Source organism: Amblyraja radiata, chromosome 32, assembly GCF_010909765.2.
Source record: "Amblyraja radiata isolate CabotCenter1 chromosome 32, sAmbRad1.1.pri, whole genome shotgun sequence".
Classification (NCBI taxonomy): Eukaryota; Metazoa; Chordata; class Chondrichthyes; order Rajiformes; family Rajidae; genus Amblyraja; species Amblyraja radiata.
Genome location: NC_045987.1, coordinates 24609704 through 24626830, shown reverse-complemented (window position 1 = coordinate 24626830; position 17127 = coordinate 24609704). Strand labels below are relative to the sequence as shown.

The following is a 17127-nucleotide window of genomic DNA, read 5'->3' as shown; positions in this document are numbered from 1 at the left end:
CTATGCTGCAGTAACACTGCAGGTCAGGCACATCTCTGGAGAATGGATCTCTGAAGAAGGGTCCCGGACCCGAAACGTCACCTTACCAATTCTCTCCAAAGATGCTGCCTGACCCGCTGGGTTACTCCAGCACTTTGTGTCATAGAGATGTTGTTGGAACTGGGGAATTATAGCTATTAGGAAAAACTGGCTAGACATAGTTTTTTTTTTCTGCTAAGTAATGGACATTTAAGAATATTTAATTGAGAATAATAAGAGAGCTAGACAGGGCAACCATAAAATAACTGTTTCTCGTGGCAGGGAGAGGTCATTACCCAGGGAACATGAATCCAGGTTAGTTATTTGAAGGATTTAGATGGGAGTCCGGAACTCGCTTGTCCAAAGGAATGATGAGAAGAAGTCAGTGAGGTGTCAGGGTGAGGGTGTAAACAGCAGGACTACACAGCGTGCAGAGAAGATATATGAGGATGGTGCCAGGACTTAAGGGCTTGAGCTAGACTAAAGGGTTGGGCAGGCTAGGGCTTTATTTCTTGGAGGTCAAGCGGCTGAGGGATGATTTTATAGAAGTGTGTAAAACCCTGAGCTCAGATAAATTGAGAAAAGGATTGGTAAAATTGAGAGTTATCACAGCGACATGTATAAATTTGCACCAACAACTTCTTCCTTCAACTCCTCTCACGTCCTCCAAGTCCAATGGAGCTATGGGCAATCGCATGGACCCCAGCTATGCCTGCCTCATTGTAGGGTACGTTGAACAATCCTTGTTCCAGGCGTACACTGGCCCTATCCCCGAACTCTATCTCCGCTACATTGATGACTGCATCGGTGCTACCTCCTGCACCCATGCAGCACAAACAGACTTCATTAACTTCACCACCAATTTCCATCCTGCACTCAAATTCACTTGCACCATCTCCGCCATCTCCCTTCTCTTTCTTGATCTCACCATCTCCATCACAGGAGATAGACTATTGACTGACGTCTATTATAAACCCACTGACTCCCACAACTATCTCGACTACACTTCTTCCCACCCTGCTTCCTGTAAAGACTTTATCCCCTATTCCCAATTCCTCCGACTACGCCACATCTGCGCCCAAGATGAGGTTTTCTATACCAGGTCATAGGAGATGTCCTCATTCTTTAGGGAACGGGGGTTCCCCTCTTCCATCATAGGTGAGGCCCTCACTCGTGTCTCCTCGGTACCCTGCAGCTCCTCCCCTGCTCTCCCTCTCCCCAGTCACAACAGGGCCTCACACCATCCACCCCATCAGCCATCGCATATAGTAGATAATCCTCCAACATTATCGCCACATCCAATGGGATCCCAGCGCTAGCCACATTTTCCCATCTCCACCCCTTTCCGTTTTCCGCAGAGACCGTTCCCTCCACAACTCCCTGTTTAACTCATCCCTTCCCACCCAAATCATCCCCTCCCCAGGTACTTTCCCCTGCAACCACAGAAGATGCAACACCTGTCCCTATACCTCCTCCCTTGATTCCCTCCAAGGACCCTGATAGTCCTTTAAGGTGAGGCAGACATTCACTTGCACCTCCTCCAAACCCATCCACTGTATCCATTGTTCCAGGTGTGGACTCTTATATATCAGCGAGACCAAGCGCAGGCTCGGCGATCGTTTCGCTGAACATCTCTGCTCAGTCCGCCCAGGCGTACGAGATCTCCCGGTTGCTAAACACTAACTTCCCCTCCCATTCACACCTCCATTGGCAGAGTGAGGCCCAACGCAAATTGGAGGAACAACACTTCATTTTGGCTTGGGCAGCTTACAACCCAGCAGTATGAACATTGACTTCTCCTACTTCAAATAACCCTTGCTTTCCCTCTCTCTCCATCCCTCCCCCATCGTAGTTCCCCAACTAATATCGCTGTCCTAATTAATTTACTGATGATATGCATCTTTGTCACCTTTTCCTCAGCTAACAATCAAAATTTGACATTTGTTTGATCAACGTCTTCTTTGATCAGTCATTTTCACCCCTTACATGCTCTTTGTACCCTTCCCTATGTCTGGTCTCCCGCTCCCCTGACTCTCAGTCTGAAGGAGGGTCTTGACCAGAAACGTCACCCATTCCTTCTCTCCAGAGATGCTGCCTGTCCCGCTGAATTACTCCAGCTATTTGTGTCCATCTCCGACAATGTATTTCTCCAGAACAAGGAGGGGCAGGGATATGAGTGTCTTCTCTCATTGACAACTCGAGGGATCGGACATGCAAAAATACATTTACCCCACCTATTAAGGAAGCGCAGAGCTGTCTCTCCAAAGATTTAAATTCATTTACACGTCCCTGTTAAACACACCCATAGCAGAATGGGTGCACTCTGATTCTGGGCCACAAGAAATGTGGCTTCTGCACTTGTAGTAGATGGAATTGTAGCAGTGAATGTCAGAGCAGGCAGACACAATTTGCTAGTTTTACATACAAAAGGCAGCACGGTGGCGCAGCGGTAGAGTTGCTGCCTTACAGCCCTTGCAGCGCCAGAGACCCGGGTTCAATCCCAACTACGGGTGCTGTCTGTACGGAGTTTCTACGTTCTCCTCGTGACCTACGTGGGTTTTCTCAGCGATCTTCGGTTTCCTCCCACACTCCAAAATCGTACAGGTTTGTAGGTTATTAAATGGCTTGGTATGATGGTAAATTGCCCCGAATGTGTGTGTGGGACAGTGTTAATGTGCGGGGATCGCTGGTCGGTGGGGATTCGGTGGGCTGAAGGGCCTGTTTCCGTGCTGTATCTTGAAACTAAACTAACCATGCAGGTGGTGTTGCTGGTCTGAAACCAAGCAAAGTCATACTTCACTGCTGATGCAAGTTAAGTGGCACTAAGCCACTGCCTGGATGAGGGGGTATTAGCTGCAGGGAGAGGTTGGACAGACTTGGCTTGTTTTCTCTGGTACGCTGAAGGTTGCAGCAACTCTTGTGCGCGACCTCAGTGTAATCTACAATTCTTACACTCAAGTATGATTATGCCTATAAATCTTTAATGAGGAACTGCAGATGCTGGAAAAATCGAAAGTAGACAAAAAATGCTGGAGAAACTCAGCGGGTGAGGCAGCATCTATGGAGTAAAGGAGTAGGCGACGTTTTGGGTCGAGACCTTTCTTCAGACTGATACAATACAATACAATACAATACAAATTTATTGTCATTTGAGCCCGTGAGACTCAAACGAAATTTTGTTTCCACAGCCATACAAACAAAAACAATGTCCTACAGACATACACACAATTAAGTTCACACAAACATCCATCACAGTGAACCTACTGTGATGGAAGGCAAAAGTCTTTTCTCTCCACTGCTCTCCATATCTCTCCCGATGTCGAAGCCCCAGGCGGGCGATGATAAGTCCCACGGCCATTTTAGGCCGTGCCGGGCGATTTACGGCCCCGCTCCCGGTCTAGAAGTCTCGAAGTTGGAGCCCCCGGCGGGCGCTGTAATGTCCCACGGCCATGAAGCCGTGCCGGGTGATGTACTTCCCCGCTCCGGATCGTTCCAACCCCGCGACAAGGGCTGGAGAAGTCGCGTTGCGGGAGCTCCGGGAAGCGGTCTCTCTCTCCCCCCCGGACCCGTGAGCTCCCGATGTCCCAGTCCACCGGACCTGCGGCTGCGTTGCTGGAGCCTCCGAGCCCCAGGAGTCGAGTCGCAGCAGCGAGTCACCACCGCTCCCCTCGTTCCGAGGCCGGCCAGCCCCACGATGGTGAGTAGTCCGCACCTCCGCAGTCTCTCGAGCCCCCGGGTCGTTCAGGTTGGAGGCCGCTCCACGGTGCTAGGCCCCAACGACAACGGAGACCCGACAGGGAAAAGGTCGGGTCTCCCGGACAGGGAAGAGATTTTAAACGGTTTCCCCCTCCCCCCCCCGCCCCCCACATATACACATTTAAAATCAGTATTAAAAAACACCAAACACTACATTTAACTAGACAAAAAATAAAAAAAAGACAGACAGGCTGTAGGAGCCGCTGCAACGAGTCGCGCCGCCACCAGGAATCGAAGGGTCTCGAGCAGAAACTTTGCCGACTCCTTTTCTCCATAGATGCTGCTTCACACGCTGTGTTTCTCTATGCCTATAAATCTAACCTTCAGTAAGATTCTTACTGAAATTTCACTGTACCTACACACATGCAGCAATTAAGTAGAGTCATAGATTTATTCCTCACGGAAACTGGCCCTTCGGCCCAACAGTCCATGCAGACCGTGATACCCCATCTACGCTAGTCCCGCCTTTGACCCTTCCCTATTCATGTACCTGCCCATTATTGAGATGACCCACGGACATGCAACGTCAAACAGAATGTTCCCCATGTTGGGGGAGTCCAGAACCAGGGGCCACTGTTTAAGAATAAGGGGTAGGCCATTGAGGACTGAGATAAGGAAAAACCTTTTCACCCAGAGAGTTGTGAATGTGGAATTCTCTGCCAGAGAGTTGTGAATCTGTGGAATTCTCTGGATGTTTTCAAGAGAGAGTTAGATTTAGCTCTTGGGGCTAATGGAATCAAGGGATATGGGGAGAAAGCAGGAACGGGGTTCTGATTCTGGATGAACAGCCAAGTTCATATTGAATGGCGGTGCTGGCTCGAAGGGCTGAATGGTCTACTCTTGCCCCTATTTTCTATGTTTCTCTGATCAAAGCCCAGCTGGGTTCCTTTGAAAGGAACAGTGATTAATGTTTTTGCAAAAAAAACAAACCTTGAATATCACTCTGAAAAATAGACTCAGTAGAGAGAGGCTGCAAACAAAACAGATGTTGGATCAGCAGGACAGTCCGGGAGAAATAGCCCACTCCCAACACACCCCCTGAGAACAAAAGCCCCGTCTGAAAATTCATAGAGTCACACTGCATGGAAACAGGCTCTTTGGCCCAACTTGCCCTTGCTGACCAAGATCCCCCATCTACACTGATTCCCATGGGCTTGTTTGGCCCATAATCTTTGCTATCCGAGTACCTGCCCAGGTGTATTTTAAATGTTGTTATAATATCTGCCTCAACTACCTCCTCTGGCAGCTCACTCCATGCATCCACCACGCTCTGAGTGAAAGCATTGCCCCTCAGGTTCCTATTAAATCTTTCCCCTCTCCCCTTAAACCAATTGATTCGCCTACGCAATTTAGCATGAGTTTCCATCCTTTGTTGATTCAACAGTACAGTTTCCTGGCTGGTCTGGTCTCTCTTTAGTAGAGTACATGCACAGTGCCAAGCCCAGCACTGGAAACCTCTACCAACCACCTTCATAGGTGCCCACGGATTCTCACTGCTCGCTTGCAGCAATGTAGCGTGCAATAGAAAGGGAAGATGAACGGGGGTAAGGCTCTGGTTGTCTCCTAACAGGAAGGATGTGGAGGCTTTGGAAATGGTGCAGAGGTGGTTTACCAGAATGATGACCGGATTTGGGGGTATTAGCTACAGGGAGAGGTTGGACAGACTTGGGTTGCTTTCTATGGAACAGCATAGATTGAAGGGCAAACTGATAGAAGCATATAGAATTAGGAGAACTGCACAGTGTCTCTCGCCCAGAGTAGGTGAATCGGGGACCAGAGGACGTAGGTTTAAGGTGAAGGGGGAAAGATTTAAGAGGAATCTTTAGGGGTAACTTTTTCACACAAAGGGTGGTGGGTCTATGGAACGAGCTGCCAGAGGAGGTAGTTGAGGCAGGGACTATCCCACCATTTAAGAAACAGTTATACAGGTGCATGGATAGGACAGGTTTGGAGGGAGATGGGCCAAACGCAGGCAGGTGGTGCTAGTGTAGCTGGGACATGTTGGCCGGTGTGGGCAGGTTAGGCCAGTTTCCACACTGTGTCACTCTATGACTATCCGTACAAGCAAGTTCAGTGATGCCATTGCTAATAAATCAAACTATGTTCGCTGCCAACTGTGGCCATCTGTAAACACAGTGCATTAACCGATTCAGCAGCGTTGCTAGGTAGCAGCACTTGTTAGTGTATTTGTGTTTGTTGTCAGGCTGGAGAAGGTGGCAGTTGGTCGGTTGAGGAAGTGGTGGACTGATTGGTGGTGAAGCACACGGCATGTGGTGGAAACCAAAGGGGAAGTGTGCCGCGGTGGGGCACCGGCACAAGACCGGGCCTCAGCGGATGACATTCGGCAAGAACACCGACAACCAGGCTTGCCCAAGGCCATTACCTCCACTGGCAATTGCTGAAGGCAAGCCCATGCAGAACACTGGTGGCTTCTCCAGGTAAAGAAGGCGTATGGTATTGCTTGCATTCATATGTTAGAGCATGGAGTATAAGAATCGAGAAATCATGATGCAGCTTTAGAGGACTTTGGTTCGGCAGCGCTTGGAAAACTGCGTGCAGTTCTGGTCGCCCCATTACAGGAAGGGTGTGGAGGCTTTGGAAAGGGTGGCAGAGGAGGTTTACCAGAATTATATTGGTGGTACTAGCTATAGGGAGAGATTGGACAGACTTGGGTTATTTTCTCTGGAACACTGTTGGTCAAGAGGCGACCTGAGAGAAGCATATACATTTAGGAGAGGCATAGATAAGGTAGACAGTCAGAACCTATTTTTCCCAGGATGGAAATATCAAATATTAGAGGGCATAGCTTTAACGTGAGAGTGGCAAAGTTTCAAGACGTTGTGCAGGGCAACTTTTTTTGTTAAACAGAAGGTGGCGGGTGCCTGGAACGAGCTGTTGGGGGTGGGTGGTGGAGACAGAGACGAAAGTGACATTTCAGAGACTTTTGGATATGCAGGGAGTGGAGGGATATGGATTATGTACAGAAAGAATTGGTCTCGGCAATGGGGCATTACCTCAATTGAGCTATACGTTAATTCATCACATAAATCGTGACTGTCTCCATGATTACCATGGATACTGAAAGAGCACGTCACCGGCAAAAGCAATTTCCATTTCAATGAAGCAGTTGCTTAGGTACTGGTAGCATTGCAGCAAAGGGTGTAAAGCGTATGCTGTAATATCTATTGATGTTGCAATTCATCATGGCAATGCAAAGGCAGTGTTCTGGAAAGATTTTAATTTCATCTTCGACGTGTGAAGCAGACAGACGCCGACGACAAGGTCTGTCGCAATCACAAACTCCGGCTTCAATGAACCCTGAGACCTCCCTGCTGTCTGTGACAGACGCAGCAAGACCCAACCAGCTTACCTGGTAACTAAAACATATCTGAACTTCAAGACTTAATAGCACACTCATATTGCTTTATCACATAGAACAATCCAGCACAGGCCAGGCCCTTCGGCCCACAGTGTCTGTGCCAAACATGATGCCAGGTTGAACTCCTCTGCCTGCACACGATCCAATCCCTCCATTCATTACATATCTAAAGACTACTACTGTAACTGCTTCCACCACCACCCCGACAGCTTGTTACATGCACCCGCCTCTCTCTGTAAAAAGACATACCCCGCACATCTCCTTTAAACTTGGTCCCTTTCATCTTAAAGCTCTGTCCTCTGACCTTGGCATTTCCACCTTGGGGAAAAAGGTTCTGATTGTCCGCCGTCTATGCTTTTAGTTTAGTTTAGAGATACAGCACGGAAACAGGTCCTTCGGTCCACCGAGTCCAAGCCGACCAGCGATCCCCGCACATCCCACAGAGAGAGAGATAGAGCTCTAGGGGCTAGTGGAATCAAGGGATATGTGGAGAAGGCAGGCACGAGTTATTGATTGGGGACGATCAGCCATGATAACAATGAATGGCGGTGCTGGCTCGAAGGGCCAAATGGCCTCCTCCTGCACCTATTTTCTATGTTTCTGTGTTTCTATATTAACACTACCTTACACATACTAGTTGTTTTTAAATGTGCTATAGAAATAAAATTGACTTGACTTGACTTGACTATCCATGTATCTGTCCAAATGTCATTCAAATTCAGTTTTAGTACCTGCCACAACCACCTCCTCTGGCAGCTCGTTCTGTATGCCCACCACCCTGTGTCCGATGTGTGTACAAATTGCCCCTCAGGTTCAGGTTAAATATTTCCCCTCTCACCTTAATCCTATGTCCACTGGTTCTTGATACCCTTGCTCTGGGTAAAAGACTTGGTGCATTCACCCCATCTCTTCCCCGCTCAATTTTAAGCTGTATGATTTTGGACATAGCAAGCTCCAAAAATGACCAGGGACCAACAAGTGGCCCTTTCTGATATTAGAGGGGAGGAGAGGAGAGGAGTGTTTTTGAACACCAGGTAGGCTCTTGCAGCAAAACAAAGAGCTGTAGTTGGTCCGAGGGCAATCGATAAGATCATGGACAGTGTGATCATTAACTTCCACTCCATAATCCTCAATTCCCTTCTGGTCCAAGATTCTATCTTGGCCTTGAATATATTCAATGATTCAGCATGCACAGTCTGTCTGGCGCACTCTCATCAAAAGATTCACAACCCACAGCGAGAAGGAATTGCTCTTCCTCTGGTCTAAATCATGGTTATGCCCCCCTGTATTTGAACAATAGGGGTGTCATGGGGAGAAGGCAGGAGAATGAGGTTGAGAGGGAAAGATGGATCAGCCATGATTGAATGACGGTGTAGACTTGATGGGTCGAATGGCCTAATTCAGCTCCTAGAGTTGATGAACTGTTCTGGGTTATCACCTTCTCTGAGGAGCAACATCCTTAAGGGCCTGTCCCACTTTCACGACCTAATTCACAACCTTTTTTACTCGTGGACATTTTTCATCAGGCTAGAAAAACGCCCCGACCTACTTGATGCCACGAGTACCTACGGCTAGCATCACGGCCTGCCTACGACCTCGGGACGACCATGCTGCGAGTACGAGTCAAGGGCAAACTCGGCAGAGGTCGTGAATTAGGTTGTGAAAGTGGGACAGGCCCTTTAGGGAATGAATGCTGTCAAACGTACAATGCAGTTACAACTGGGATCCACCCTACAATTATGCTTCAAAGCTGGTGCCAGCTAGTTCGTTCTTACTCCATCTGATGCAGAATCCAGAGCCGTTTAAAATATCGGCAGAATATTGCCCAGCTGTGCCCTGATCGCAAAGGCCAAAATAAATTCTGGTGGATAATTAGCAGCAACTCAAGTTTACAAAGAAATTAAGGCATCATCAACGGTGCCATCGAGACGGGAATGATTCCACCTCGAGGACGGCACAGTGGCGCAGCTGGGACAGCTGATGCCTCACCACGCCAGTTAATTGGCCCTCTGTAAATTGCCCAGAGTGCGTGGGGGGAGTGGATGAGAAAGTGTGAACGGGTCGGCATGGACTCGGTGGGCCGAAGGGCCTGTTTTCATGGCGTCTCTCTAAACAACAGTCAATGGGCAAGAAAACCAAGCCCATTCTGTGCCTCTGGTCATCATGACCTCCCTCCACAAACATCTTGCACTGAATGTACAGGAGCAGCACCAATACACCTTCCTCACTTGTTCTGGCTGCATTATTTGCCCCCTTGGTACAATTCTAATCCTGTGTCCTCACTTCCAATCCCATTTCAATCCGTTCTCAATTTAATGTGCACGCTACCTCATCAATTCCAACTTGTTCCATTCAGAGGGTAGTGGGTGTATGGAACGAGCTGCCAGAGGAGGTCGTTGAGGCAGATACTATCACAACATTTAAAGGATACTTGAACAGGTACACAGAGAGGAAAGATTTAGAGGGTTATGGGCCATTCATGGGCAAATGGGGCGAGCTATGATGGGGCATTTTGTTCGGCTTGGACGAGTTGGGCCGAAGGGCCCTTTTCCATGCTGTGTGATTCTAAGATGGTTCATGCTTTGGGATAAGGAGTAAGACTATCTATGGAGTCTTCACTAAAGAAACAAGGAACTGCAGATGTAGACCAGAAGAGACATGAATACCACGTCAAATGTTCTTTTTTAAAGTGTAATAATTGGAGGGAAGTCCAATAATTGGAGGTGGGCTGTCGGGGAGCATTTCACTGTATCTAGGTACATGTGACAGTAAAGTTTCATTGAATTGGAGCAACTTTCCTCGAGCTAATTGTTGATCACTTGTTTCTACATTTCCACCCTTTCCCACCCTTGGCAGAATGCAACAGTGAACAGCAGCAGCAGCAGCAACAGCAGCAAGACAATGCACAGCGTTAGAGTTCAGCAGACCTACTGGTTGGATGAAAGATCCGAACTCAGACTCCAGCAGTTGGGAGCGGTTCTGACTGACGAGGTCATCGTGAAGGATGACTACTATGACAACGACACGTTCGATTTGGCCACCAACCAAATCTGGCTGAGTCAGAGGGACTCGCAGTGGCAGCTCATCGTCGCGCGCCCAACATCGAACGCAAACGGAGGTGACGGGACACGGGGAGAACGCAGCTCGCTGGTGTCCAAGCCAGAGGCAAGGAGGAAGGGCAGGAGTGAGAACACGGGTGGTGCAACCTCAGGGGAAAGCTACGAGCGCAAGCACGGTTCGACACCGAAGAACAGCACCAAAGAAGGTCAAGGAAAACAGGTCAAAGGACCGGGAGAAAGGAACTCAACAGAGGAAGACCAGGCAGCCACGGAACCTCGTCTGAGAGGGAGAACAAGCAGCGACGAAGCTGGTGCAGTTACCAAAGAGGAGCCTCAATATACTCACGAGGAACTGCGGGCACACCAACAGATCATGGAGTACATTGCACAGTTCCTGCAGATCTCTTTGGTGAAGGCAAAGGAGCAGGAGGAAGGAGACGCAAACTTCAACCAGTTCCTGCACCTGGCTAAAATCCACCACTATGCAAGTTGTCACTCGGCCAAGAGGCGGACGTACATGCTGGACAATACCTACAGAGTGGTGATAGAGAAGGATGAGCTGGCTCCTAGATGTGTGGCCAGAATGGAAGTCGATGCAGATGTGTCCAACATCATCAGGGAGCTCGATAAGATGGACGAAATTGCAGTGCTTTTGAGAATGGAGCCTTGTCAGACTGAGCAGATTTTAGCTTAAAATTCTCATTCCAGTCCCAGCAGTCACAGAGACAATAGACAATAGGTGCAGGAGTAGGCCATTCGACCCTACGAGCCAGCACCGCCATTCACTGTGAACATGGCTGATCATCCACTATCAGTAACCCGTTCTTGCCTTCTCAACATATCCCCTGACTCCGCTATCTTTAAGAGCTCTATCAAACTCTCTCTTGAAAGCATCCAGGGAATTGGCCTCCACTGCCTTCTGAGGCAGAGAATTCCACAGATTCAGAACTCTCTGGGTGGAAAAGTCTTTCCCATTCTACGTTCTAACTGGCCTACCCCTTATTCTTTAAACTGTGGCCCCCTGGTTCTGGGGGGCCCCCAACATGTTTCCTGCCTCTTGCGTGTCCAATCCCTTAATAATCTTATATGTTTCAATAAGAACCCCTCTCATCCTAAATTCCAGAGTGTACAAGCCCAGCCGCTCCATTCTATCAACATATGACAGTCCCGCCATCCCGGGAACGGGCTCTTCAGATCACCCACCATCAACCACTCCTTCAACTCATCCAACGGTTATCCAATTGCTTTTATGTCTGCATTTTGTGTCTATCTTCGGTGTAAACCAGCATTCCTTCCTACACACTCCAATAAAGCTGCATCTTGGTACACGTTTAGTTTAGTTTAGAGATACAGCACGAAAACAGGCCCTTCGGCCCACAGGATCCGTGCCGACCAGCGATCTCGGCACACTAACACTATCCTACACACAGTACAGACAATTCACAGTTATACTAAGTCAATTCGCCCACAAACCTGCATGTCTTTGGAATGTGGGAGGAAACTGGAGATTACGGAGAAAACCCACGCAGGTCACGGGAAGAACATACAAACTTCATACAGACAGCACCCTTAGTCAGGATCGAACCCCTGGTTTGCGGCGCTGACCCACATCCTCATCTGCTTCCTCCAGGTTCTACAATTCACCTACACAGAAGGAGTGGCCAATTATCCAACCAACCTACAAGCCTTTGGGATGTGGGAGGAAACAGGAGCACCCGGAGAAAATCCAGATGGTCAGAGTGTGAATTTTGCAAACTCCACAGAGACAGCGTCCGAGGTCAGGATTGAACTCGTCTCGCCAGAACTGTGAAGGAGCAGCTCCACCAGGTTGAAAACCATTTTGATCCATTGTACAATCTGGACTGTGAAAACATAGACAGTTTCTCCAGGTGCCATGCTTTAATGTTACAGAAGATGGAAATGTGTTTTATGGACTCAAAATGCAAACTTTCTCATTTATAGTAAAGGCAAATTGAAGAATTGTAAAATAAGCATCTTGAAATCTAAATGATACAAGTAATTAGACAATTAGATCTCACTTTCTTTCTGTTACTGTATTTTTTTTTCTGAAAATGGTAAGAAAGAACAAAAGGTTTATCTCCAAATAGGAAACAAGACAGCAGGAAGATTATGCTTGAATAAAATTCTAGTTCAGTCCCAGGGATCGGAGCCACACGGCAGGAAGTTTGTACACCAAAGGGTGCAGAGGAGACCAACGAGGATGTGATCCGTGCAGGAAGGTACTGCAGATGCTGCTTTACACCGAAGTTAGACACAATTTGTTGGAGTAACTCAGCGGGACAGGCAGCATCTCCCGATAGAAGGAATGGGTGACCTTTTGGGTCGAGACCCTTCTTCAGACTGAGAGTCAGGGGAGAGGGAGACACAGAGACATGGAAGTGTAAGGTGTGAAAACGAGACATCAAAGGGGATGCGGTTCAAGGAAAATGTAGCATGGATCAATGTCAAGTCGGAGAAGGTGACAACGAAGCAGACAGAGATAAAATGTAATCAAGGGGACAGTCAGACTTGTCGGAGAACTCGGATGGGGGAGGGATGGAGAGAGGGGGGAAAGCAAGGGTTGCTTGACGTTAGAGAAGTCAATATACATACTGCTGGGGTGTAAACTGCCCAGGTGAAATTTGCGCTGGGCCTCACACTGACAGTGGAGGAGGCCCAGGACAAAAAGGTCAGTGTGGGAATGCAAGGGGGAGGTGTTTAGCAACCAGGAGATAAAGTAAGTATAGGCGGATTGAGCAAATGTGTTCGCTGAATTTGGAGGAACAGCACCTCATATTTCGCTTGGGCAGCTTTCACCCCAGCGGTCCTCATCCCCTTTGTCATTATAAGGTCATGTTCATAAGTAATAGGAGCTGAATTAGGCCATTCGGCCCATCAAGTCTACTCCACCATTCAATCATGGCTGATCTAACTCTCCCTCCAAACCCCATTCTCCTGCCTTCTCCCCGTAACCCCTCATACCCGGTGTTGAACCGAAACGCCACCCATTGTACATCTTTGGAATTTGTGAGGAAACCGGTGCACCCGGAAAAAAAGGCCCCGGTCATGTACTGTCATCACCCGTAGTGAGGCTTGAACCCGGGTCTCTGGGGCTGTTAGGCGGCAATTCTACCGCTGAGCGACCATGCCACCCATAGGCTCTCAGAAACATTATACAGATAACTTAAACTTTAGCATAACGATTGAGTTACATTATACAGCTGATATGCTCAGATTTTTTCAATCCTGCCTACGTTTTTCAAGCCATTCCTGGATCTGTGTGTCATTGTTGCTGTAACCCGGATCACTGTTTGCAACGTCAACAACCAACATTTCTGTGTGATCAGCTACCTTTATGGTGTTGGTGAATTACTGCACCTTTGAGACATAGAAGACTCTTTTCAATCCTTCACAAAGCATGGGCATCCTTGGCAAGACCAACATGGAGTGTCCAGACTAACATCTATTGTCCATCCTGAAAAGGCCCCCAACTAGTCTTTCGCTAAAGAGAACATATAAGAAAACAATGGTCTGATGAAGAGTCTCAAGCAGAAACATTACCAATTCCTATTCTCCAGAGATGCTGCCTGACCCTCTGAGTTACTCCAACATTTTGCCCGGTATCTTCGATGTAAACCAGCATCTGCAGTTCTTTCCTACATGTATAAGAATACAACACAGGAACAGTTCCTTCAACTTACAATGCCTGTGCCGAACATGATGCCAAGACAAACTCTTGTCCATTTGCATGCAATCCATCTATACCTCTCCATTCCCTGCATATCGATGTGCCTATCCAAAACCCTCTTAAATATCACCATCATATCTCCCCTCCATCACCACCCATGGCAGGGCCATTCCAGGCTCCCACCACCTCCTGTGTACATAGACATGCCCCACATATCTCCGTTAAACTTTTGCCCATCTCACCTTAAAGCAATGCCCTTGTGTATTTGATATTTCCACCCTGGGAATAAAAGTACTGACAGTCTGAAAAGGGTCCCGACCTGAAACATCACCCATCCATGTTCTCCATGATGCTCCCTGACCCGTTGAAGTACACCAGCACTTTTTCTGACGGTCTATATTACCTATGCCTCTCATAATTATACTTCTATCTGGTCTCCCCTCAACTTCTGGCATTCCAGCGAAAACAATCCATGTTTGTCCAACCTCTCCCTGTAGCTCATATCCCCAAAGGCAGGCATCATTCTGGGAAATCACTGCTGCACCTTTTCCAAAGCCCCCCACGCCCTCCCAGCAATGGGGCGACCAAAACTGCATGTAATGCTCAAAATGCGGCCTGACCAAAGTCCTATAAAGCTGCATGTAGATTGATGATGCATGTGAGTCAATCACACACAAGCCAGCATCACTAACTCCACCCCTCTATAACACTTATACTAACACCCATTCCCAGCACTTCAGTTCGAGCAGCCAGGATGCACTGATAACCTGTTGTCCTCAACGCTGCTAAGTGTTCATTAAAGAAATGTTTAAATCACACACTGACTCTGACCTTTGTTTACATGGTGTCAGAAGTGGGATACGAACCCACACCTCCAATTGGAGACCAGAACGAGGTAGTGCTTTCCGCACCATTTGTTTACTCTGACTTTTGTTTACACTGCAGATAGACACAAAATGCTGGAGTAACTCAGCGGGTCAGGCGGCGTCTCTGAAGAAAAGGAATGTGTGACATTTCAGGTCAAGACCCTTCTTCGGCGTCCCGACCTAAAACACCACCTATTTCTGTTCTCCAGAGATGCTGCCTGACCCGCCGAGTTACTCCGCCATTTTGTGCCTACCTTCGGTGTAAAGCAGCATCTGCAGTTCCTTCCTACAAGCTCCTAAGTGCTGCATCTTGGTGCACGTGGCAATAACAAACAATACCAACTACTGCCTTTATTGTTTCATCGGGCCAGGGACGAGTTAAAAGTCCACAACGTTGGTCGTGGAGCTGGAATCATTAAGGACATCTGATTTCCCCCCTGGAAGGGCAATGAACAGTTTTGACATCAGCGATAGCTGAACTGCACTGAAACTGCCCCTTATTTATGTTCATTAAATTACTCAGGTTTCAGCTCCCAAGTTAATGGGCTGAATGACCTCTACTTACTCCAAATTAACATTCAACGTCGAGAGCCAACGTGAGCATAATGTTTAAGGTTACATTTCCGCAACTGGGTTGGTATTTAATTTAAATGCAAATGGATAGCACAGTTTGGCACAGTATTTGTGGTGTGTTTCCCATCAGGAATTTATCAACATGAAACAAGTGTCTCTATTGCTCAGATCAATAAACACTTGTTTATTATAAACTCAGTGTCAACATAAGTGACTTTGTCAATCCCCGACAGAGGAACAAAACAGAAAATGTAGAACATAAACAACCGTGAATATATATACATACGAGGCTTGGCACTTGTCATTATATTCATTTGCTTTTCTCACATCAGGAATTAAAAACCAATTTGATTCTGGAACCTTGGGGAAATTGATGACATTGGTGTGTCGGAAGGAATTGCAGATGCTGGTTTACAAAAGGAATAGGTGGCATTTCGGGATGAGACCCTTCATCAGACTGTCTGAGTCTGAAGAAGGGTCTCGACCCGAATCATCACCTATTACTTTTCTCCAGAGATGCTGCCTGACCTGCTGAGTTTACACCAGCACTTTGTGTCTATCTTTGATGACATTGGTGTCCATCAGCAATTGTAATGAATGCAAAATACCCTGAATTCAATTCTGCATCACTCCAAGAGTAACTGCCCAGAAGGCCCGGCGGTCAACGTGACCTTGTCCGAAGGCTGGACGGTCGAGGGGACTGGGAATCCACCCAAAGGCGCATCAGAGCAAGTATCAAGTATCAAGTATATCTTTATTGTCATTTTCCTGAGTACTCACATACCCAGAGGAAACAAAAAAAAGTTGCTCAACCAGTGTCCATTCAGTGTGCAGTAAAAAAATTAATAGAAATAAAAATACATATATCATGAACAAATTAAACGCTCTACTCTCTACTAAACATCAACAGGCGTTCCGATCGGCAGCGGCACGACAGTGGCTCTGCTGCAGTGTGTCCAGGTTGGTGGTTGGTGCGCGATACTTTGGCAGGGGGCAAAGTCCGTTTATCAGTCTTATAGCCTGCGGGAAGAAGCTGAGGAGCATCCTGCTGGTTTTGCAGCTAATGCTCCTGTACCTCTTCCCAGATGGCAGGATGGAGAATATGTGATGTGATGGGTGGTAGGGGTCTTTGATGATGGAGATGGCTCTGCTGGTACATCTCTTCCTGTATATGTCCAGCAGGAAAGGGAGTGTAGCACCAATAATCCTGCTGGCGGTCTTCACAATCCTGTCTAGTTGGTGCCGTTCGTACGCCTTGCAGCTCCCGAACCAGGAAGTGATGCCATAGGTTAATGTGCTCTCGATTGTCCCCCTATAAAAAGTTCGTAGGTGTGTAGTGGGGAGACCTGCTTTCCGTAGTCTTCGGAGAGGGTGTAGTCGCTGCTGGGCTCTCTTGACCAGTGCTGTGGTGTTGGTCGTGGACGTCAGGTCATCTGACAGGTGGAGTCCTAGGAACTTCACGCTGCAGACCCTTTCCACATCAGCTCCATCGATGTGCAGAGGTGTATGGTGTTGTTTTCCCGCCCTCCTGAAGTCAACCACCATCTCCTTAGTTTTTCCCACGTTGAGAATGAGGTTGTGGGATTTGCACCATCCTGTGAGCAGCTCCACCTCCATCCTGTACGCCGACTCATCATTGTCGCTGATGAGACCCACTGATGAGATGGCATAACCGGTAGCTCAGGCCGAAACGTTGCCTATTTCCTTCGCTCCATAGATGCTGAGTTTCTCCAGCACTTTTGTCTACCTTTGATTTTCCAGCATCTGCAGTTCCTTCTTAAACAATGA

At 47.8% G+C, this 17127-nt stretch overlaps 2 protein-coding genes across 5 annotated transcripts in view; one reads left to right on the top strand and one right to left on the bottom strand.

The window, feature by feature from the left end:
• ralgps1 (Ral GEF with PH domain and SH3 binding motif 1) overlaps positions 1 to 17127 on the bottom strand; it is a 729016-nt gene that overhangs the window by 601430 nt on the left and 110459 nt on the right. The gene's annotated exons all lie outside the window — the stretch shown is intronic.
• Positions 6043 to 11016, top strand: LOC116991086. Its single transcript, XM_033049434.1, has 2 exons — positions 6043 to 6212; positions 9979 to 11016. The coding sequence occupies exons 1-2, from the start codon at positions 6043 to 6045 to the stop codon at positions 10904 to 10906; spliced, it is 1098 nt and encodes a 365-aa protein (XP_032905325.1). The 3' UTR covers positions 10907 to 11016.

Excerpts from the sequence above, each read along its gene's own strand:
- LOC116991086 (XM_033049434.1), top strand. The coding sequence starts at position 6,043 with ATGTGGTGGAAACCAAAGGGGAAGTGTGCCGCGGTGGGGCACCGGCAC. Across the intron at positions 6,213-9,978 it reads AACACTGGTGGCTTCTCCAG|CTACATTTCCACCCTTTCCC; the intron begins GTAAAGAAGGCG and ends GATCACTTGTTT.